This window comes from Oncorhynchus mykiss, chromosome 16, assembly GCF_057628025.1.
Source record: "Oncorhynchus mykiss isolate SJ-2025 chromosome 16, ASM5762802v1, whole genome shotgun sequence".
Lineage (NCBI taxonomy): Eukaryota > Metazoa > Chordata > Actinopteri > Salmoniformes > Salmonidae > Oncorhynchus > Oncorhynchus mykiss.
Window position 1 is genome coordinate 21,134,216 of NC_143037.1, and position 22,564 is coordinate 21,156,779.

General features: G+C 42.7%; 1 protein-coding gene across 1 annotated transcript in view; it reads left to right on the plus strand.

Annotated features, from left to right (window-relative positions):
- Positions 1-22,564, plus strand: part of ift140 (intraflagellar transport 140 homolog (Chlamydomonas)) — a 62,361-nt gene that overhangs the window by 2,924 nt on the left and 36,873 nt on the right. Inside the window, exons 4-18 of the mRNA XM_021565195.3 lie at positions 2,304-2,425; positions 3,428-3,570; positions 6,532-6,707; positions 8,019-8,110; positions 8,464-8,570; positions 8,894-9,033; positions 9,353-9,556; positions 10,605-10,677; positions 10,859-10,950; positions 11,416-11,543; positions 11,814-11,931; positions 12,116-12,237; positions 12,369-12,492; positions 14,280-14,411; positions 15,987-16,231. Of these exons, the coding sequence (XP_021420870.3) occupies positions 2,304-2,425; positions 3,428-3,570; positions 6,532-6,707; positions 8,019-8,110; positions 8,464-8,570; positions 8,894-9,033; positions 9,353-9,556; positions 10,605-10,677; positions 10,859-10,950; positions 11,416-11,543; positions 11,814-11,931; positions 12,116-12,237; positions 12,369-12,492; positions 14,280-14,411; positions 15,987-16,231 (2,018 nt within the window). The remainder of the gene's footprint in view (positions 1-2,303; positions 2,426-3,427; positions 3,571-6,531; positions 6,708-8,018; positions 8,111-8,463; positions 8,571-8,893; positions 9,034-9,352; positions 9,557-10,604; positions 10,678-10,858; positions 10,951-11,415; positions 11,544-11,813; positions 11,932-12,115; positions 12,238-12,368; positions 12,493-14,279; positions 14,412-15,986; positions 16,232-22,564) is intronic.

Sequence of the window (22,564 nt, forward strand, 5' to 3'; positions counted from 1 at the left end):
TGTTTAACTTGGGTCAAACGTTTCGGGTAGCCTTCCACAAGCTTCCCACAATAAGTTGTGTGAATTTTGGTCCATTCCTCCTGACAGAGCTGGTGTAACTGAGTCAGGTTTGCAGGCCTCCTTGCTCGCACACTCTTTTTCAGTTCTGCCCACATTTTCTATAGGATTGAGGTTAGGGCTTTGTGATGGCCACTCTAATACCTTGACTTTGTTGTCGTTAAGCCATTTTGCCACAACTTTGAAAGTATGCTTGGGGTCATTGTCCATTTGGAAGACCCATTTGCGATCAAGCTTTAACTTCCTGACTGATCTCTTGAGATGCTGCTTCAATATATCCACATCATTTTCCTACCTCATGATTCCATCTATTTTGTGAAGTGCACCAGTCCCTCCTGCAGCAAAGCACCCCCACAACATGATGCTGCCACCCCTGTGCTTCACGGTTGGGATGGTGTTCTTCAGCTTACAAGCCCCCTCCTTTTTCCTCTGAACATAAAGATGGTTATTATAGCCAAAGAGTTATATTTTTGTTTCATCAGACCAGAGGACATTTCTCCAAAAAATATAATCTTCGTCCCCATGTGCAGTGGAACCGTAGTCTAGTTTTTTTACTGGTGGGTTTGGAGCAGTGGCTTCTTCCTTACTAAGCGGCCTTTCATGTTATGTCGCTATAGGACTCGTTTTACTGTGGATATAGATACTTTTGTACCCGTTTCCTCCAGCATCTTCACAAGGTCCTTTGCTGTTGTTCTGGGATTGATTTGCACTTTTGGCACCAAAGTACGTTCGTCTCTAGGAGACAGAACGTGTTTCCTTCCTGAGCGGTATGACGGCTGCGTGGTCCCATGCTGTTTTATACTTGCGTGCTATTGTTTGTACAAATGAACGTGGTACCTTCAGGCGTTTGGAAATTGCTCCCAAGGATGAACCAGACTTGTGGAGGTCTACAATTTTTTTCTGAGGTCTTGGCTGATTTATTTTGATTTTCCCATGATGTCAAGCACAGAGTTTGAAGGTAGGCCTCGAAATACATCCACAGGTACACTTCCAATTGACTCAAATGGTGTCAATTAGCCTATCAGAAGCTTCTAAAGCCATGACATCATTTTCTGGAATTTTCCAAGCTGTTTAAAGGCACAGTCAACTTAGTGTAAACTTCTGACCTACTGGAATTGTGATACAGTGGATAATAAGTGAAATAATCTGTCTGTAAACAATTGTTGGAAAAATATTTGTCATGCACACCGTAGATGTCCTAACCAACTTGCCAAAACTATAGTTTGTTTACAAGAAATTTGTGTAGTCCTTGAAAAACTAGTTTTAATGACTCCGACCTAAGTGTATGTAAACTTCCGACTTCAACTGTGTGTTGTCTCATTTGCATATTTTGTTAAAATATTTCAGGAACATTTTAATACCAAAAAATCTGGTCTAAATTGAAATGGTAAAGGTTAATTGTATTATATAAAGATATAAAAATAACTTATTAGGGTGTGGTGCCTGGTCTTGTATATTATTCAGGCTACCTGTAGTTATGCAATGATAAGACACAATGTCTTCTTCTGACATTTAAAAAGCCTTCCAAGTGACAACAAATGTATTGTGATAGATTTTTCTCAAGATATCTTTAAGATTTTAATGTCTATTTCAGACTAACATCATAACGGAGGGGGGCGGAAGGTATCCTAGTGGTTAGAGCGTTGGGCCAGTAACCGAAAGGTTGCTGGATCGAATCCCCAAGCTGACAAGGTAAAAATCTGTCATTCTGCCCCTGAGCAAGGCAGTTAACCCACTATTCCCTGGGCCCGAAGACGTGGATGTCGATTAAGGCAGACCCCCGCACCTCTCTGATTCAGAGGGGTTGGGTTAAATGTGGAAGACACATTTCAGTTGAATAGATTCAGTTGGACAACTGACTATTCTTTCCCCCCTATAACATCCATAAAAGTCATTTTTCTTCTAAAGTAATAAAGGAAATTAGTATTTTCCCCCCAAAAATGTTTGTGTTCAGCCATGTGTTCAATCCATAAGACCTTTGCTAAGAATTCCAGTTTCCTCCATTTCATTTAACATCCATAAGGCTTCTTATTTGCTTCATTTTCACAACATGTCAATATATACAAGTCCATTTTTAGGGGTATACACCCCAAGGGACACACACACATCAAAAGTTTCATTTATATTTTGTTTGTCCGTTCTGTGAGACATTAAAGTTGTGAATTTTCTTGCAAATGTAACATCCATAAAGCTGGAATCGCCCATTTGGCATGTGTGTTCGAATGTGCTGTCGTTGATCTGTGTAGATGGGAGTTCTCGCGTTATGGAAGGTGGACGCCCGAGGAAGACTACAGGGAAGTCACATAGTGAAGCACGACTACACCAAGCCCTTAACCTACTGTATCTTCAGACCAGCACCCCCGGGAGAGTGAGTTACTAGAACCGTATAAGTACCCCAAAAGGTTCTGAGTCAGAGCAGGCTATTGTTCTGCATATGCTCTTGACAAAGAGATGCATCAATTGATATACAGCAATGGCCCCCAATTACATTAATCTGCTGGTAGATTTTTTTTCTTGAGCGGATGGACAGGAGACAGAAACATAGTTATAAATAATTTGTACACTGCAAATTGGCCTCAAGAAGCCCAAACAGAAATAGGATTTCACAAAAACAAACCTTGATTACATTGGGATACAATCACATATGCCTCTATATTTATGCGTAGGAATAGTTGGGAACAGATTTCCCTAAATTAAAATGACTTTGATCTGAGTTCCTGGTGATTTAACAGTCCTTTATGTCCAACAACAAAAATGATATATCAAGTTTTTATTTTATTGCTCAAAAAACTTGGATGGCCAAATAAAATCAGCATTTGGCCCGAGAGCCGCCTATTGGGGAACCCAGATATACTGTATGTGGATAAATATTTTAGAGCCCATGTGGTTTTATGCAACTAGTCAATATTATGTTTAGGTAAGACAACTAATTGTATCCATATTATCTTGGGTTGTCAATCAATGGCACTGACACTGTCTCGCCCTGCTATTAAGCATATAAATGCCAAGTGTACGTTAAGCCAGGCACTGTCTCCCAAATTGTTGGTCGGGACCCAAACCCACTGGTGCATTGCAGTTGTTTCTCTTGGGTGTTGCTCAAGACTGGGCCCTAGCTAGAAAAATGGTTTTGCTTATTCACTGGGTCAGAATGATTAACATTTGAAAGACCTTAGCTGTGCTATTTTGCCAACTCCTATGGCCATTGTCACATCATTGTTTGGCGTAACAATGGCCATAGTAGTTGGCAAGACTGCACAAACATATCTGGGATTTAGGCAAGTGTCAGTGTCACAATGCATAGTTTGGAAACCATTCCACTAAGATCCTGTCCCAGTGTATGATGCTAACTGTGTTTGTGGTCGGTTCCAAGGGATGTGGCGATGCTGGCGCGGGCGGCAGTGGGCGGGGACGAGAGTGCCCTGGACATGTTCAACTGGAGGAAGGCTGGGAATGGACCGCCGCTCAAGATGGGTCCTCAGGAGGGTCTGGTGTTCTACGTCGGCACGGCAGACGGTTAGACGCTCTCAAACTCTGTGTTTTTACCTGCATTGTTCCCCTGCGTGTGAGTGTGAGTGTGTGGGAGACCTCTCGCCTCAGGTCCTGTAGAGCAATTCCTCCAAAACAGGCACTCAACAGTTGGAGTGTGTTTAGCTTTTGTGCACTGCCCACAGGGATACAAAGTAGTCACATTTTGGCTAAATTCGCTGTTTTGAATCCAAAATATGTGACCTATGTGATTCATGTAGATCCGATGAGAAAAGCTTGGGCGGGGGGCTTTGGATGACTACTGGCTGTATGCGAACGCCTGATGCACGTTTGTAGCAATACTGACTGTATCCAGGGCTCAGCGAATCGTTCACATAACAACAGAATGCAGCACGTGACTGAAGAGACAACCCAGCAGAGAGTGAAAAGGCAGTTTGTGTCTATGCCTTTGCTGGTTAACTTACAGCAGCGCGTCCCCTGAACAATAGCGAAGAGGTAGGTGAGAAGCCTGACCACGGCAACGGGGTGAGAAGGTGATGAAGCATACTTCATGAGTTGTAACCGAAAACAACTGGCATTTGGAAAGTTTGAGGTGAGGGAGAAAGTGTGGTGGAACAAGTATTGTTAGCATTGTTAAGTTACTTATCTTGCTAGCTGGATCTAATTTTTTAAATGTTTTTATTTTTTTATTTCACCTTTATTTAACCAGGTAGGCTAGTTGAGAACAAGTTCTCATTTGCAACTGCGAACTGGCCAAGATAAAACATAGCAGTGTGAACAGACAACACAGAGTTACACATGGAGTAAACAATTAACAAGTCAATAACACAGTAGAAAAAAAGAGAGTCTATATACATTGTGTGCAAAAGGCATGAGGAGGTAGGCGAATAATTACACTTTTTCAGATTAACACTGGAGTGATCAGATGGTCATGTACAGGTATAAATATTGGTGTGCAAAAGAGGAGAAAAGTAAATAAATACAAACAGTATGGGGATGAGGTAGGTAAAATTGGGTGGGCTATTTACCGATAGACTATGTACAGCTGCAGCGATCGGTTAGCTGCTCAGATAGCAGATGTTTGAAGTTGGTGAGGGAGATAAAAGTCTCCAACTTCAGCGATTTTTGCAATTCGTTCCAGTCACAGGCAGTAGAGAACTGGAACGAAAGGCGGCCAAATGAGGTGTTGGCTTTAGGGATGATCAGTGAGATACACCTGCTGGAGCGCGTGCTACGGGTGGGTGTTGCCATCGTGACCAGTGAACTGAGATAAGGCGGAGCTTTACCTAGCATGGACTTGTAGATGACCTGGAGCCAGTGGGTCTGGCGACGAATATGTAGTGAGGGCCAGCCGACTAGAACAGGTCGCAGTGGTGGGTGGTATAAGGTGCTTTAGTAACAAAATGTTAGCTAGCCAGAGAAATGTTGAGCAACATTAGCCAACTTAACTGATCAAATAATTGAGTTTATGGTGTGAAAATTAGCTGGCTAATAAAGTCAGACAGCTAACATACGTTAGTTAGCTAACGTTACAACATCAGATGAGCTAACGTTAGTCACCTAACCAATTCGCTATAGTATTAACTGGTAACGTAAACTCACCCCATTCCGTACAAATGTGCTCAACCGCAACATCCAAATGAGGCTACAAAGAAAACTAATGGGATTGTAGCGACTGTGTTGACATCACAATTGGGGTGTGTGAACTAGGTTTCTATTTAAGCGTTGATCGACATGGTAATGGCTTTATAGCCATTTAAAAATAGACCCGACGGGGCTTATTGCCAGCTTGAATTATGCAGAAATGGGCAGTGTTTAGGTCATGTAATTGATTGTGTTGGAAAGGGGAGAAATTGTGCTTTACAATGGTATTGACATTACAGTTGATCTGGAAGTATTACGTTTTTTGGGCGCTAAAATAAGGGCAATTGTACGGACCAAGTCGATGTACGAGTTTACGTGAGTTTACGTTGACGTTATACGACTCCTGGCTCTTCCTCAAGTTATAAGGCGTTAGTTGCTTACTGGACCATGGCAATCTGTGTGAAATGTTAACTAGTTAACGATCTAACTACTATCTGTGAACTAATGTTTTCCCTCTACAGTATGTGGTTAATTTTCAGAATGAGAGAATTAGGTAAAAATGAGTCATTGCTTGTTAAACAAGTGTAGCTGGAGCGTGGCCTGGCTTAAGCTGGGTGCCACTAGAGGTGAAAGGAACACCACACACTTTCTCTCTTTTTCAATACAGTGGATAAAAAGGGGTATGCGAGGTGTACTCTGCCTTAAAGAGGTCAATTATGCCAACAAAAGATATCATGCTCTGCTGGAACATTGTAGAACAGATGTCCACAGGCGGAAAGTGTACAATGTAATAATGTGCAGTGTAGCCCAAAGATGTTGCTTTTCTTGTGTTGAACTTGACAGTAACACTTGTGAGTGAGGGAGTATTACATTTTTTACTCAGTGAACGTTATTTCTGCACACATGTAGCCTTGTGCTACATGCCTACTACAGTGGCCACAAAATAGAGCAAAAATAGAATGCCTTTTTGTTTCATTCTATTTCTGCGTAAGATGTTTTTTTCCCAAGTGCAATATTTAGATGTGTGTGTGGTCACAAGCGTTCTATTATAAAGGCGGTCAAATTAGTGTATTGTTTTCTCTCAAGACTTGAGTGTCATTTGCAGTAAATTCTAGGCAACAAATAACATTGCTTTCTTCACATTTTTAAGCTGTGAGTTAGGTTCACATTAACCACTTTTTATTTCACACACAGAGACTGATCATGTAGATCATATTCTTTGTTGTTTAATTAGTTAACATTTGCATTTCCCGCTAGCAGGGATTTTTTTTGCATGTGGTGAAACAAAGTGTCACCTTTTTGGGCCCTCAGCGGTTTGCATCCCTGTGCCCAGTGTAATTAAGTAAATTTGAAGCAGCACTGTCACTGTGTTAGTCTAAGTGTGTGTATTGACTCTGTGCCTAGGCAAGGTGCACTGTGTGGATGAGCATGGCAGGAGTAGCCCAGTGCTCAGTGTGGATGGCTCCATCCAGAAGCTTTTCTATCTGAAGAGGAGAGAAGTCCTGGCCGTTGTCACGGAAACCCTTTTGCTGTCACAGTACACTCTGGGACCTGAGGGGGGAGCCCAGGAGCTCATGAAGGTACATATCAAATTGTATTTTTCACATTTTTTATTTCACTAGGCAAGTCAGTTGAGAACACATTCTTATTTACAATGACAGCCTAGGAACAGTGGGTTAACTCCGTCGTTCAGTGGCAGAATGACAGATTTTTTCCTTGTCAGCTTGGGGATATGATCTAGCAACCTGTCGGTTACTGGCCCAACGCTCTAACGACTAGGCTACCTGCTGCCCCAATGCCATTGGATGAATCCCAGAACATATTCCAGTCTGTACTAGCAAAACAGTCCTGTAGCGTAGCATCCGCCTCATCTGACCACTTCCGTATTGAGCGTGTCACTGGTACTTCCTGCTTTAGTTTTTTATTGGAGAGCTTTGTATGCATCTCTGTGTGTGGAGTAAAGGTGGACTAGAGTTCTTTTCTTCTCTGGTTGCACATGTGACATGCTGAAAATAAATGAGGTCAAACGGATTTAAGCTTGCTTGCGTTAAAGTCCCTGGCCACTAGGAGTGCCACTTTTGGATGAGCATTTTCTTGTTTGCTTATGGCCTTATACAGCTCATTGAGTGCGGTCTTAGCATCGGTTTGTGGTGGTAAATAGGCGGCTAAAAATAATATAGATGAGAGCTCTCTTAGTAGATAGTGTGGTCTACAGCTTATCATGAGGTATTCTACCTCAGGCGAGCAATACCTCGAGACTTCTTTAATATTAGATATCGCACACCAGCAGTTGTTGACAAATACACACACTAACCAGACGTAGCTGCTCTGTCCTGCCGATGCACGGAGAAGCCAGCCAGGTCTATATTATCTGTGTCGTCGTTTAGCATATTAACATATTACAGTTTTTAATGTCCCGTTGGTAGGATAATCTTAATCATAGATCGTCCAATTTGTTTTCCAATGATTGCACGTTTGCCAATAATATGAAGGGTAGTGGTGGTTTACCTGCTCGTCGGCTAATTTTTACAAGGCACCCCGCCCTCCGCCCCCTTTTTCGCCGTCTTTTCTTCACTCGGATGACGGGGATTTGGGCCTTGTCTCGACAAAGCAGGATATCCTTCGCGTCGGACTCATTAAAGAAAAAATCTTTGTCCAAAAATCTTTGTCCATGTGAGTAATCACTGTTCTGATGTCCAGAAGCTCTTTTCGGTCTTAAGAGACGGTAGCAGGAACATTAAGTACAAAATGAGTAGCAAACATTGTGAAAAATCTAACAAAATAGCACATTTGGCTAGGAGCCTGTGAAACGGCAGCCATCCCCTCTGGTGCCATTACTTCAATTCAAGTTTGTGTGTGTGTGACTGTGTTTATGTGTTCTGTTGTCACAGGTGAAGCTGAGTGGAAAAAGTGGCCAAAGCGCAGACATCGTTTCAACAGAGACAGGCCTCCTCATCACAGCTACAGGGGAACAGGTCATCAGGTCAGACACACAAACACACACACCAACACCAACACAAGTAAGCATTTTATGGTAAGGTTGTATTCGGCGCATGTGAAAAATATACTATCCTTGTGGGGACCAAACAATTGATTCCCATTCAAAATACTATTTTCCTTAACCTCTAACCTCTAACCTTAACTCCTAAACCTAATTCTAACCCTAACCCATAAGTCTAAAATAACAATTTTCCTTGTGGGGACCAGCGAAATGTCCCCACTTGTCCAAATGTTCCTTGTTTTACTATCCTTGTGAGGACTTCTGGTCCCCACAAGGATAGGAAAACCAAACACACACACACTCTGACTGTGTAGCTAACATACAATGTGTTGTAGGCTCTGGGACTTGGAGAGGGATGACAACTATGTGCTTTCTCTGGATGAGAGCCTTGGCTTTGAGAAAGGAGAGGTGTTGAACTGTGTCTCCTACTGCACAGCCAAAGGTAGGAATGAACATTACTGGTGTTCTGAAAATTTGGGCTAATGGTGAGCTATGGTAGACTTATGTTAAATGGATTACAATTACACAGTATACATCCACTAGCCTAGTCTCAGATCTGTTTGTGTTAGCTTGCCAGCAACTCCTATGTCCGTTGTCTCTACTGCACACTGTTTATGACAATGGCCACCATAGGAGTTGGCAAGATTCTATGCTATGCATTTACCTCTCGAATAGGCAATTCTTTGTTTAATCATATTTAGGCATAGAATTGGGCATATTTGTATTGTTTCATGATGTCGCCCTCACTCCCCTGCGTCTTTCCAGAGATCCTAGCTGCAGGCACCAACAGGGGGCGTATAGCTCTGTGGAGAATGGTGAGCCAGCCCAACACCAGGACAGACACCAAGGCCCAGTGGAAACTACAGACACCCACGGAGATCGAGGGCAATGTCACCCAGCTCCAGGTACACTACTTTACTACAGTACCACATTATACTACAGTACTACATTATACTGTATTGAAACTTTGCGATGACTCAGGCACAGTGTGATATATCTTCGTCCATCACCTCTCCATCACCTTGTTTAGACAGATCCAATCAAGATTAGTTTCCAATGTGCTTTTTCGTTTGTCGACACCTGGTCTAAAATATTGAATTTCACTGATTGTGGCTACAATACGATCACCGGACTCATAGAGTGCGGTTAAATAAGTCAGTGACTATGTTATTACAGTTTTACATTCATGTGTTCTCTGATTGCAATTGTCTTGTTTGTTTCCAGTGGGGCTCCAACCTGAACCTGCTGGCTGCCAACAGTGTGACCACAGTGCTGATCCTCTGTGAGCACATCATGTCTGCCCACTTCGGCCAGCAGGTGGCAGCGGTACAGCTAACCCCATCTCAGCTCAGCCTCACAATGTTCAACACCAACTCCCACCTCACCCTGCGTTCCGACATGCACATCAAGGGTGTCTGCGTCACCAAGGTAACCAGTCCAAACATTTGTCCCGTTACCAAGTTAACCAGCCCCAAAATGTGTCCCGTGAGCCGTCACCAAGGTAACCAGACAAAAATGGGTCCCGCTACCAAGGAAACCAGCCAAAGATGTGCCCTGCTCACCAACTGTGTATGTATAGCTCAGCGTTTCCCAAACCAGGGGTCGGGACCCCACGTGGGGTCGCCTGATTTGAAAATGGGGTCGCGAGATGATTGTATAAAAATGATAATATAGCACTTGGTTCATAGAATAGCCTCTAGGTGCGGTTGTAATAAACATAGCCGTTTCTGATGTAAACAGAGCCGTTTCTGATGTAAACAGAGCCGTTTCTGATGTAAACAGAGCCGTTTCTGATGTAAACAGAGCCGTTTCTGATGTAAACAGAGCCGTTTCTGATGTAAACAGAGCCGTTTCTTCCTACAAATGTGGCTCTATCTTTTATGACCCCGTCACTGAAAGAAAATACTCAGGAATATGTATGCGTCTTCTGTTTCCCTATACAATGCCCACAAGCCACGCAGGACTTATTAGAGTGGACAAGACCAGGCATTAAATCCGACTGGGTGGGAATGAAGATGTTCTTTTCTACACAGAAGAGCACACACAATTATTGCCTGATGATCTTCTGAACTTCCCAATACCTTTCTGATATGTTTCAGTCACTTCAAACCATTCTTCCTTCACATTGAAATAATGTCAAAAGTACTGTCAGACTGATTTGTAATAGACTGTCACAGCCCCAATTAAAGAAGGAAACATTGGTCGTTGATTACATCACCTTTTTTTTTCTTTACATTTTGGAGTCGCAATATTTTTAAAATCAAAATGGGGTCACGGGCCCAAAATGTTTGGGAACCCCTGGTCTAGCTTGACTTGGGAGGCTATCGAATAATTTGTTTTCTGCTCAATGTGAAACTTTTTTACTGTGCCTGGCTCACACAAGCAGGTGTGTTTATCTAAGGAGTATGTGAGGTGTGTTGCGTGGTCTTTTTGACTGAGATATTAGGCATCTGATGTTTACGTGGTGTGTGTTCAGGACACAGTCACAGTGTGGAACGGGAAGCAGGTCACTGTGTACGAACCCTCGGGGGCAACTCTACGCAACACAGGTAAAGTGGCTGCACAGCTACATAGTGATAACATTGCACAACACCAGCATGGCACTGCATAACACGGTCATAAGCACTTATAACACGGTCGTAAGCACTGCGTTAAGACAGACGCTTAGTGTTGTTAAGCCCTGTGTGAATCCTCCCATTTCCCCTCCTCTCCCGTCCTGCTCGTCCCCAGGCTCTTTCCTGTGTGAGTCCCAGGTCTTAGCTGTGCATGATGAGAATATCTACACTGTGGAGCCCAATAGAGTCCAGGTTCGCACACCACAGGTCAGTCCCCTTACCTGGAACCCTCTGCCTATCCACAGTCACGCACACGCAGATACGTACAGACGCATGCACGCACGGATACACACACACACACACACACACACACAGTATGCATACTGCCTCTTACAGCTTCGAGGCTCCCGTCAAATCTAGTTCAGTGTTCTTTTTGTTGTTATCTGTAGCTTAATTTTTAGCTAGTTTTCTACAGCAGGTAATTAATCCTGCAGCAACAGTAAACTTATTATGTGGATTATAATTACTGGACGTTTCTTTAGGGCAAGTTGGTGAACATTGCAAACTTTAGAAGCCTTTTTAAACCTGAAATACACTTCTGTGCAGGAAAATAATTTTCAGCAACAGAAGAGGGATCAAATTAAGATCCTTCTCTGTATATTATAGACGAGCATTGTGTGTCTTTGTCTATTGTAAATAAGCCGTGTGTATCTCTCTGACTCTGTCTCCCAGGGCACAGTGAAGCAGCTACTAGCCTTCTCTGAGGCCGAGGGCAACCCTGTGCTGCTCAGTGTGTGTCAGGGCTACCTGGTGGTGGGAACAGACACAGCTCACATCAAGGTCTTTGACCTCACTCGCAGGTATCCACAAAAACAGATAAAAACCTCTCAAATTACATGACTTGTAATGGCACAACCACTTTTTCAAATCAGTGTCATTAGCCAGTGTAGTAAGTGAATGAGCTTGGCCAAATTGATTTTGTTTTGCAGGTCTCCATTGTTTTGTGTTGCTATACATAGCTAGCAAAAGACTACTCCTTGTCATTGCATATTGCAGCACAATTTTCAGGGTTCATTGTGTACGTCATTGTATAGACTGTATATACGTCTGTACTGTATGTGTGTGTATAGAGAAGCCAAGGCCCACTGCAGTGCTAAGAACCTAGTGGACCTGACCCCTAATCTGGGAGCCCTGAAATCGGTCAAGTGTAACGCCAACGGCAACCAAGTCAGCATCCTGGTCACTCAGGTGAGTGGACACTTCGAGACATAGAACCTTGACTTTTTTTTCTTCCCCAAAGGATCTCATAGATAAACTTTGCTCTTGTAATTCGCAATGAAGTTATTTGAATTGCTACACTTTCAAGTCTGTTAAATTGTACTTCTACCAAGTTGTTGATTTATGTTGTTGCTGAATTATTTCTCCCTCTAAGGTGAATGGGAGACCTGACCACAGAATGTACTTCTATGACGTAGAGATGGACACACTCTCTCACTTTGACTTCTTCACTGGTAGACCGCCTAGTGGCATCTCACAGGCCGACGACACAGAAAGGTGTGTGTGTGTGTGTGTGTGTGTGTGCGTGCATTCTTTTGACCATGTGTGTTCTTTTGACTGTGTGTGTGTGTTCACTGAATATGTGTGTGTGTGTGTGTGTGTGTGTGGTGTGTGTGTGTGTGTTCCAGACGGCCACTGACAGAGCTGAGCGAGAGATGTCCTGTGTCTCATTTCTGGGACGAGAACGAGCCTCGTCTGTTTGTGTGTGAGACGGTACTGGTCAGCTCTCCCCAAATGGACCATCTGGACAGGGTAGGGGTGGCTTCATTGTACTACTTACCACCACACAAAAAATGTTACATACTGTAATGTACAATCACATTAACCAGATTTGACAACAAATAATCTATTATAGGCCTGTTTTCAGAATGTATTTCGAAAAATACAATACCATGCATACAATACCAGTGTTCCTCCTATATTTTTTCATTTTCCTTTGTCATTCCTCAATTTTTTTTATTTATATACCGTACCAGTCAAAAGTTTGGACACCTTCTCATTCAAGGGTTTTTCTTTATTTTACTATTTTCTACATTGTAGAATCAAAACTATGAAATAACATATGGAACCATGTAGTAACCAAAAAAAGTGTTAAACAAAATATATTTGATATTATAGATTCTTAAAAGTAGCCACCCTTTACCTTGATGACAGATTTGCACACTCTTGGCGTGCTGTCAACCAGTTTCACCTGGAATGCTTTTCCAACAGTCTTGAAGGAGTTCCCACATATGCTGAGCACTTGTTGGCTGCTTTTCCTTCACTCTGCTGTCCAACTCATCCCAAACCATTTCAATTGGGTTCAGATAAGGTAATTGTGGAGGCCAGGTCATCTGATGCAGCACTCCCATCACTCTCCTTCTTGGTAAAATAGCCCTTACACTGCCTGGAGGTGTGTTGTCCTGTTGAAAAACAAATGATAGTCCCACTATGCCCAAACAAGATGGGATGGCGTATCACTGCAGAATGCTGTGGTATCCATGCTGGTTAAGTGTGTCTTGAATTCTAAATAAATCACTGACAGTGTCACCTGCAAAGCACTAACACACCATCACACCTCCTGCTCCATGCTTCACGGTGGGAACCACAAATGCGGAGATCATCCGTTCATCTCAAATTTGGACTCATCAGACCAAAGGACAGATTTCCACCAGTCCATAATGTCCATTGCTCGTGTTTCTTGGCCCAAACAAGTCTCTTCTTCTTATTGACTGGTATTGTTTATTTCTGCAGAGACACACTTTTAAAGGGATAGGGTGAGATTTTAGCAATAAGACCTTTTTCTACCCAGAGTCAGATGAACTCATGGATACTATTTTTATGTGTCTTGAAGGAAGTGGCTAACTAGCGTTAGCGCACTTGCTAACTAGCGTTAGTATAATGACTGGAACTCATGGATACTATTTTTATGTGTCTTGAAGGAAGTGGCTAACTAGCGTTAGCGCACTTGGTAACTAGCGTTAGTATAATGACTGGAAGTCTATGGGAACAACATGCAAGCTGTTTCCATAGACTTCCAGTCATTGCGCTAACGCTAGTCAGCAAGGGCTCGCACAACTACCTTCAACTTCCTTCAAACTGCACGCAGAGACATAAAAATGGTATTCAATGAGTTTGATTGCCAAAATCTTGCACTATCCCTTTAAGAACACAGTGGCAAGTTACAGCATATATTCTAGCGAGCAGTGGCACGAATGAGATCCACAAGTGCACAGCCACCGCTTGCTCCTCATCATCTCAGTAGAGTGCAGTGGCACACATCAGTTCTATTTAAGATGGTGTCAACATAATTCAATTGTCATGCATTTTAGAATCTAATGTCCTATTAAAAAGTCACCAGAAGTGACCTTCTAACAATCATTCTACAAAATCTCCTGAGACCCCCCCCCCCTTCCCACCTCTGCTGAAAAGAATCCTAGGGGAAACGCTGAATACATATCAAGTGTGGATGTGTTCGGTATGTACTGTATATGGTGTGTTCCGAGTCCTCTGTGCTATGAACTATGTAACATATAGCATGTATTTGCTGTCTCCTACAGGTGGATGTGCTCGTGGTGACGTTTTTCTGCACTCAGGAACATGGGCTCCTCCTGCAGGACTCCTACCCCAAACCAGCCGGCCTGCAGGCCCTACTGGCCCTGGACGTTCCCTACTACTACTTCACCTGTAAGGTAGGGACAATGACCAATGTACAGTACATTACCTGCAGAGTATTGAATGGTATCCCTTTACTTAAGGTGAGGCCATTATTTACTGTATGGCTACTCTTTTGTTTACTGATTTTCTAATTTACCAGGGACGTACTGTTCATATGATTTATTATGTTATCATGATTTTTAGTAGGCCTACAGATGTAGGATCTTAATTTGAGACAGTTTGCTACAGCAGGAAAAAAATAATGTAGCAACAGGAAATCAGAATTATTATGTGGATTATAATTCATGGACATTTTTTGTAGGAGTTGATACATTTTACATTACTGCAAATCAAGTCTGAAATTCTTAAGTGGAAATTGCACATTTTAGAAGCCTTTTTAAACCTGCTGTGCAGTCAAATTCTCATCAACAAAAGAGTGATCAAATTAAGATCCTACATCTGTAAATCACTTGTAAGGTAGGGTTGCTCTCTTGCTTCTCTTCCCCATCTTATCCCTCAGAGGTTATGCTCATAAAACTCGGTTAGTCTTTCTTTTCATTTTGCATAATCTTTGCTTGGGCTCTTCTTCCCTCTCTTTCTTGAGTGTATGTGAATTTGTCATTTCATGTGCATATGCATGTCTGTTTGTGCTTGGCTTCCATTCACACCAGCTGTTGTTTCGGAGGGGTGGTATCTCTTTACCAGAAGTAAGTATCTACTGCCCCTTCAGTTAGTCAGTGCTGCAAATTTCCTCGGCTTTTCCATAGTCCTACCCTCTTTTCCTAGGCTTGTGGCATTGTAAAACCTCCATTGTGTCATAATAATTAACAGGACAATGTAATCTAGACCATCCATAGTGACATTCGTTTTTACATAGGAAGAATGCACCACAGTATTCAGATGCATAAGCCAGAATTGTAGGGTCCATGTTTTGTAGCTTGTGGCATAGAATGACATATAACATTGGATCGGATATCTGTGGCTTACTCCACTGGTTGGATACGATCAATGTCTTCTTAGATGTCTATTTCCACTGTTTTTGATTCCTTTCTTGTCTGTGTCTCCCTACTAGCCCTAGATCTCATATCTGAGGATGTTTCCTTTCATTGAGCCTACTCTTCTATGATGAAGGACTGGGTGTTGCTACAATAGTGTGTGTGCGCGTGTGTCCGTGCGTGTCATTTTCCCTTCCTAATCAAGGAGCCAAATTCTTTCATCTTACCTGTGTGTAATCGAGTCGGCTGCCAGTATTGAAAGTTATCACGCTATAATAGAAAAAGGCTTCAAGAGCCTGATTATATCTCTGGAGAAAAGAAAGAGTTTCCTGAAAAAAAATCATGAAAAAAAAACAACTGTATCTTACCCCACTCCAACCATTATGTTGAATTTTTCGCTCTAAAGTGTTCATCAGTACAAACCACATGGTTTAGTTATACATTAGTATTGTTTGTGTGGGGAATTTTCATATTCGGGTGTGAAGTGTTTGAAACAGAGATGAGATTGGACATTCAATGCATTAAAGAACTAGACCCCATGGAAGCACAACACAAAATCTATATAGTCACATTGTATTGAAATAGCTAATTCTTGGTTATCTCATCAACACCCAGCCAGGTGAGAGGGATCCAGGGACGGAGGAGGCCCAAGCTCCAGACCCCACCCAATCTCCATCCCTGGCCCAGGCCTCAGCCCCGGCTGCCCAGTCCCCCCACATGGTATCCAGACGAGCCCTCCGGGACTTTCAGGGCCTGGAGAACTGTGAAAAGGCCACCCGCGATGCCATGCTCAACTTTAGCTTCTACCTGACCATCGGAAACATGGACGAGGCCTTCAAGTCCATCAAGCTCATCAAGAGGTAAGAGAACTTGGATAGGCCTAGTTTTAACACTCGCTGACTGATAACTCATCAAGAAGTTAAAAGCAAGATAAGTTTACTGTGCTCCGTCTGTGCGGAGAATACACTATTTAACAGCTGACAGCTTTCTTCAGTTATATGTATTACACCAACTCCAGTAGTGCGGTATGTGTGATGTCTGTGTGATTGTATCGGAGTGTGTCTGCACATATGTGTACGCCTTAGCTAACCCCCAACGCCTTCGCTTCGCCCAATCAGTGGGCAGTGGGGTAGACGTGCAGAATGGCCATGCCTGCAGCCGTGCACCATCCATTTGCCACCGCTTCCTATCATCACTTCCTGGTTCCTGCCCACACCAGGGCCCCATTAACAGCCAGTAATTGCTAAGCACGTCCCAGTTCAAAGGCTTCAGGAAAGGCTATGGGGATGGTATTGTTGGTATGGCCTTGATTCCTCTCAGGCCCTCTGTCTGAAGGTTTGCACTGTGAGACTTCATTGTGACAGGTTCTTTATACCAACACAAATCTTTCAAATGTAGAGGCCACACATGGATAGAAAGATCATGATCACTCCCTGACCTCAGGATTAAGATGTTTTATGTGGGCTGGTTGTATAACTATAACAAAACCGCTTTGGCATTGAACTGAGAGGAGCACTTATTTTGCTCACAATTAGAGCAATTAGAGCGATGGCCTTATCTGTAAAGCAGGGGTTCTTAAACGTTTTCAGCCCCAGACCAATATGAAAAATCTACCATCGCACCTCTCACATGCCCAGGGCCCAGTTTATGAAACCCCACTGTAAAGGAAATATTCTTGAGTAATGCTGTTAGAGTGGTAAAACAGACACAATTATTGCGTTGATATGACCAGCAGAGCAAATCCATTGGAAATGAGAGCTGGCTAGCGTACGTGTAGTCTAAGCAGAGGGGTTTGACGGAGACAGGAGTGTGTTTAAAGCAAGGATGCTGTGATATGATCCGACAAACCGTTTTCTGCTTATAGTAGCATAGTATGAAGGGGATTTTCAATCACAGGACATGATTTAGGATGGTGTGTGTGTGTGTGTGTGTGTGTGTGTGTGTGTGTGTGTGTGTGTGTGTGTGTGTGTGTGTGTGTGTGTGTGTGTGTGTGTGTGTGTGTGTGTGTGTGTGTGTGTGTGTGTGTACTGTACGTTATGGTGAGGGGATGTGCTTCTCTAAACACACTGTGACACACAAATCCCTTGTCCTTGTTTGGTTCTAAAAGAGCGCCCTTTCCAGTCATTCAGCCAACCAGAGAAATAGGTCAGAGAGGGGATGTGTGTGTGTGTGACAAAAGGTGCCACCTCAAAGTAGCCTGGACGTCATCTATAGACTAATACGTGACTGGACACAATTGGACACAATTCTAAATTCCCCAGAAGTACTGCTTTGAGCACGTACAAACTCACAAATATGTCTGAAAATACAAAAGGGGATAATAGCCTATCCTAGCTAGCCGGATATGACACTATGTTTAATAGGTTGATGACAACTTTAGGTTGTTCCGCAGTGACAGTTATTTTTTACTGCCAATTCCTTCTTCAAAGCAGTCACTGTAGCCAGTGTGTTCGATCTCCGCTTATCCCCACCAACAGGACGATGCCCTTCTTGTCCTGTGTGTGACCAATAACATGTGCTTCTCTTCCGTCTATCTGCTGGGGCTCATTGCCATGGAAATGGCCTTTTGAACTGCCAAAACATGATTCAACGGAGAGACCCGACCCGCGTACTGTACACGTGAACTCCCAGCAGAGCTTTACTGATAGGCCGATCTCTAAATATTAGATGTATGTGATTTGATACGACCAACTCTGGTCCTGGTCTAAATGCAAAGTGAGCCCTACTGCTGATGAAGTTGTTATAGCTAATGAGATCTGTTGTACAAGTCTTGCTCTAAGGCAGATGGAAAGTTGATAAGACGAAACCGCAACCTGATTTTTATAGTCTAAAACTTTAACTAATATCTCTGAACATGTTGCCGCTCTCTTTGAGACACGCTAAAGGAGACATACTGACGCAGGATGTTGGATACAGTATGTCGGATACAGTATGTCGGATACAGTGTGGAATGTCTCTGCTCAGTCCAGATCCCCCAGTGCAATTTCCTGTCATTCACGTTGTCCTTGACACCAGGTGACACGCTACAGGGCTATCGCTCCATGTGAAGACCAGCCTTCACTTACAAAATGTCCTTTGCCGTCGGCCATTTATTTACAGGGGTAATGCTTCGTCTTTGTCCATTTCCGAGTCAGACAAAGGAAGTCGCCAGAAGTACAGCTAGACTGTATTAATGCAATGGTCAACAGTGCAGTGATTGTTGTAGTGAAGTCCCTTCTGGCGAGTTTTCTACTGTATACTTTATATTCTCTATGAGAGAAAAGTACACTATTCTAACACTATTTAATAGGTCACACAATATGTCTTGGTATTTTGACAGTGCTTATCAGTGCTATCTATAGTTGTAGGCTATTTCTTAGTGACGCCTCCAAAGCATTTTACCCTACCTTTTTTATAAGTTGAATTTAGGGGCAACTGTCTCAGTATGTAGAAATGTCGCTAGATTATAGCAAACACGTTGTTATAGATCAGGAGGAACACTGCATAACATAGGCTCGTCATTTTGCTTTCACAATGGGATTTGTTCATCAATAAGCCTTGATTAATTTGTCAGCTGTTTTATATAACCCAGTAACTTTTAAGTATTTTCTAACCATAATCCTCCCTCATAGAATTTAGTCAAAGTATATGTCTGAAGAAAAGATGCAAGAACCACCGCAAACAGGTACAGGCGGCTTGTATGCTTTTAGTTAAACATAGTATTTATTTATTTGCGAACAATCAATGGCAAAGGAATATTGTGGCACTTCCTCTTCTCTTCTCATCACTTAATTTCTCTTCTCTTCAATTCTCTGCTCTTCTCTTCTTCACCTACTCAAAGTCATCCTCTTATGTTCTTCTGAGCAAGAACATCCCCTGAAGCAGCTGGATTTCTTCTTGATCTTCTTCTTCTCTTTGGTTGCCTCCTCCAAGATCACCTCCTTCTCCTCCTTGGTCTCCTCCTCCAAGACCACCTGAACCTTCTCATGCTCCAGGCTGGCATAGTGCTCCTGGTATCCCTGGATGAGCCGCTGCGCCTCTTCCTTGTGCCGCAGCTCCTCTGTCTTGTCAACGACGGTCGTCAGTGAGCCAGTGCATTGGTTCAACCTTAGCCAGGAGAATGTTCTCCAGCTTGGGCAGGTTGTCTTGGTTCTCGTGGACCCACTCCTCTGCCCTCTGAACAGCCCTCTCCTCCCTCAGCAACTCAGTGTGGAGCTGACAGCATCTTCAGCTCTGCCTTCTCCTGAGAGAACATGAAAACAGAGCAATAGAATGAGACCGATGATCCTTTTAAAGATGCTGGGAGACGTATTGCTGTAACTATATTAGTACATTAAGAAGACGCATCAGAATCACACTTCGGTCATATCCAACAAGTATCATGTGTTCTCACCTCGGCGCAGATCCTCAGGTGCATGTTGTACAGAATCATGACAAAAGGGTCAGCAAAGGCTGGTGGTCTTCTGCGAGTCATGCAGGGTTTGACCTTGGCAGGGGCAGCCACAGTGTCCACAGCCAGGGCAGTGAAGCCAGGGGGTGGGCAGCAAGGTATGGCAGGGGCAGCAGTCATTTTACATGTTTTCACTGACAGCTTTTGCTTTGACTCCTGACTGATTGACATCATATGTTGAACTAAAACAAACCAATCGAGCAGAAACAAATCAGAATTTCATTCCTTGACCAACATGCTCTGTCGTCATTGATAGTTGGCAGTGCTAGGCAACATGGAATTTTGATAAAAAGCTAGTGTTACCAGACTTAAGTTAGGGTCTTCTGACGTACATTGAAAAATCTAATCTCCCTACTGTCACAGCTAACACCAACTTCAATTTTGCATGGGTTTTTCACATGAAATATTGTTACCACAAATAAAACATAAAAAAAATAAAAAGAATATATATATATATATATATATATATATATATATATATATATTCAGTTGAAGTCAGAAGTTTACATACACCTTTGGCCAAATAAATTTAAACTCAGTTTTCACAATTCCTGAAATTTAACCCGAGTAAAAAATCCCTGTCTTAAGACAGTTAGGATCACCACTGTATTTTAAGAATGTGAAATGTCAGAATAATAGTAGAGAGAGTGATTTATTTCTGCTTTTATTTCTTTCATCACATTCCCAGTGGGTCAGAAGTTCACATACACTCAATTAGTATTTGGTAGCATTGCCTTGAAATTGTTTAACTTGGGTCAAACGTTTCGGGTAGCCTTCCACAAGCTTCCCACAATAAGTTGGGTGAATTTTGGCCCATTCCTCCTGACAGAGCACGTGTAACTGAGTCAGGTTTGTAGGCCTCCTTGCTCGCACACGGTTTTTCAGTTCTGCCCGCAAATCTTCTATAGGATTGAGGTCAGGGCTTTGTGATGCCCACTCCAATACCTTGACTTGTTCTTAAAACTTCTTATGGCTTGAATCCCGCTAACGGGATCGATATGACAACAGGGCACCAAATTCAAAACAACAGAAATCTCATAATTAAAATTCCTCAAACATAGAAGTATTTTACACAATTTTAAAGATAAGCTTGTTGTTAATCCCACCACAGTGGCCGATTTCAAGAAGGCTTTACGTCGAAAGCGCACCAAACGATTATGTTAGGTCTGCACCTAGTGACAGAAAAACACAGCCATTTTTTCAGCCAAAGAGCGGAGTCGCATAAAGCAGAAATAGAGAGAAAATGAATCACTAAAATTTGATGATCTTCATCAGATGACACTTATAGGACTTCATGTTACACAATACATGTATGTTTTGTTCGATAAAGTTCATATTTATATACAAAAATCTGAGTACAGCGCTCAGACCACAAATCAAGCCATACAGATATCCGCCATGTTGTGGAGTCAACAGAAGTCAGAAATAACATTATAAATATTCACTTACCTTTGATGATCTTCATCAGAATGCATTCCCAGAACCCCAGTTCCACAATAAATGTTTGATTTGTTTGATAAAGTCCATCATTTATGTCCAAATACCTCCTTTTTGTTCACGCGTTTAGCCCAGTAATCCAAATGCTCAATGCGCGATTGCTTAGTTCAGACGAAAAGTAAAAACAGTTATTACAGTTCGTAGAAACATGTCAAATGATGTATAGAATCAATCTTTAGGATGTTTTTATCATAAATCTTCAATATTGTTCCAACCGGAGAATTCCTTTGTCTTCAGAAATGCAATGGAACTCAAGCTAACTCTCACGTGAACGCGCATGACCAGCTCATGCCACTCTGCCAGACCTCTGACTCAATCCCCTCTCATTCCCCCCTCCTTCACAGTAGAAGCATCAAACAAGGTTCTAAAGACGGTTGACATCTAGTGGAAGCCTTAGGAAGTGCAATTTGACCCCATAGACACTGTATATTTGATAGGCAAAGAGTTGAAAAACTACAAACCTCAGATTTCCCACTTCCTGGTTGGATTTTTTTCTCAGGTTTTTGCCTGCCATATGAGTTCTGTTATACTCACAGACGTCATTCAAATAGTTTTAGAAACGTCAGAGTGTTTTCTATCCAAATCTACTAATAATATGCATATATTAGCAACTGGGCCTGAGTAGCATGCAGTTTACTCTGGGCACCTTATTCATCCAAGCTACTCAATACTGCCCCCAGCCATAACAAGTTAAGCCATTTTGCCACAACTTTGGAAGTATGCTTTGGGTTATTGTTCATTTGGAAGACCCATTTGCGACCAAGCTTCAACTTCCTGACTGATGTCTTGAGATGCTGCTTCAATATATCCACAACATTTTCCTCCCTTATAGTGCCGTCTATTTTGTGAAGTGCACCAGTCCCTCCTGCAGCAAAGCACCCCCACAACATGATGCTGCCACCCCCGTGCTTCACGGTTGGGATGGTGTTCTTCAGCTTGCAAGCATCCCCCCTGTTCCTCCAAACATAACGACGGTCATTATGGCCAAAAAGTAATATTTTGTTTCATCAGACCAGAGGACATTTCTCCAAAAAGTACGACCTTTGTCCCCATGTGCAGTTGTAAACCGTAGTCTGGCTTTTTTTATGGCGAGTTTAGAGCAGTGGCTTGTTCCTTGCTGGGCGGCCTTTCAGGTTATGTCGATATGGGACTCGTTTTACTGTGGATATAGATACTTTTGTACCTGTTTTCCTCCAGCATCTTCATAAGGTCCTTTGCTGCTGTTCTGGGATTTATTTGCACTTTTGGCACCAAAGTACGTTCATCT